Here is a 1,765-nt window from a genome sequence, read left to right on the forward strand (position 1 = left end):
AATGATAATGATGATTAAGCACCACTAACCAACTCTGTCAGCAGGAGCTGAACCCTGGGATGGGATTGCAAGGTGACAGGCAGTTCTGATAAGGACTGTGGTGACTGCTCACTGGTCATTAGGACCTAGGTGGCAGCCAGCAACTGAGGTTGATCATTTAATGAAAACACAGCTTCAGAAGGCTGGCCTGGAACGTCTCAGCTGGGACCTGCTATGCTCGGAATTGTCCCTGCAGCCAACAGATATGTTGTTAAGTCCTTAACTGCAGGGATTCCAGATATCCAGTGTTTCACTGTCCAGCCTGTCTTGGATGAACACCCCAGGTTCAAGAATAAGCCAGTGCCTGACCAGATTATAAAGTAAGATCCACAGCCCACTGGGAAGAGGAATGGGGACAAAACCCCTTGGAGCCACCAAGCTGAGCTGCTGGCAAGACAGGCCTCAGAGCCCTTCTAGTTCCCTCTCTCTTAGCCAGTCTGTCCTCCCTTTTCCTCTTGGGAGAAGAATCCCCCCTGATTAGCTGGGCTCTGCTCCTGAGGAGGCTGAAGCCAGAGACGGATGGGAGGACAGGGTCACAGCCAGCCTGCGGCACAGCGAGTCCTCAGTGAGCATCGATGAAAGTCACTGAACTGGATGCAGAGAGCCTGTTGCTCATGTTGATCCCAGAGTGGCCCCAAGGAACCTGCAGCCAGAGGGTGTGGGACAGGCAGGTGACAAGCAGGGTGGAGGGCAGGGGGCTTTGGATGTCCCCCAAAGGGACATCTTTTCAGCATTTGTTAAGGTCATATGATGACAATGAATGTGTTCAGACTATGATAAAGGGACATTAGATGAAGCAGTGTGAAGGTATGTGTCAATCTGTTCTATATCAAATTGCAAGGTCATGGATGAGGCCATGAGGTCGGAGAGGGATCTGTGGGGCACAAGGCTGCACCCCTCCCAGCTGCTCGGCTCCCAGATGCCTGGCTCACACACACACGTGCCCCAGACCCAGATACCTATAGAGTTAGGAAAAGTCTTGCCCTCTGGGAGGACCAGTCAGAAATAGGAGCTCTTTCATGAGAGGAAGGGCCCTTTCCTTCAGGGGGAGGCAGCCCCTCCCAGAAGCCTCAAATCCGTGCCACAGCTGAACAGGTGTAGCTCACCTTAGGTCTCACCTTCCCCTTACTCTCTTGGTCAGGCACCCATGGCAGAGAACAACAACTATGCAGATGGCACAGGACCCTGATAGACCTGATGTTAGAATCTCGCTAGAGACTCATTAAGAGTGATTTGGGGCCATGGCTGGGACACCCACAAGAAATCCTTGGAAGATACCTCTGGGACCTTAGGCCCAGACTTTAGGTGTATCTAGATCCTGAATTGGGGTCACAGGAAATGATGACTCAGGCCACCCTATATGCATTAGTGCTAGAATTCCACATGCCTGGGTACTCCAGGGGTGCCATGTTCTTGTGAGGACATAAGAGTCTTGCCAGGAAAGCCTGTGAAGAGTCACTGTTACGCAGCCCAACACACAGATCCTGGTTTTCAGTGCCACCCCAAGGACTCTGGCAGACCTGAAGTTTACTGTAATGAGCCTCCCCAGACAGTGCAGGCTCAGGTCAGGTGTCAGCAGCCGGGCATGGCTACCAGGAACCTCAGCCTTTTCCTGTCTTTCAGCTTTTACAAATCCAATTATGTGCAAAAGTTCCACTACTCCCGGCCTGTGCGCAGGGGCACCGTCGATCCGGAGAATGAGTTTGCTGTGAGTATCCCCTCTACC

The 1,765-nt window shown here is 52.4% G+C and overlaps 1 protein-coding gene across 1 annotated transcript in view; it reads left to right on the plus strand.

The window, feature by feature from the left end:
* Window positions 1-235: 235 nt before the first annotated feature.
* LOC103606274 (dedicator of cytokinesis protein 2-like) overlaps window positions 236-1,765 on the plus strand; it is a gene marked incomplete at its 5' end in the record, with an annotated part of 28,942 nt that continues 27,412 nt past the window's right edge. The window contains 2 exons of the mRNA XM_008590883.1: window positions 236-359; window positions 1,663-1,747. Of these exons, the coding sequence (XP_008589105.1) occupies window positions 236-359; window positions 1,663-1,747 (209 nt within the window). The remainder of the gene's footprint in view (window positions 360-1,662; window positions 1,748-1,765) is intronic.

This window comes from Galeopterus variegatus, unplaced genomic scaffold (genome assembly GCF_000696425.1).
Source record: "Galeopterus variegatus unplaced genomic scaffold, G_variegatus-3.0.2 Scaffold6423, whole genome shotgun sequence".
Taxonomy (NCBI): domain Eukaryota; kingdom Metazoa; phylum Chordata; class Mammalia; order Dermoptera; family Cynocephalidae; genus Galeopterus; species Galeopterus variegatus.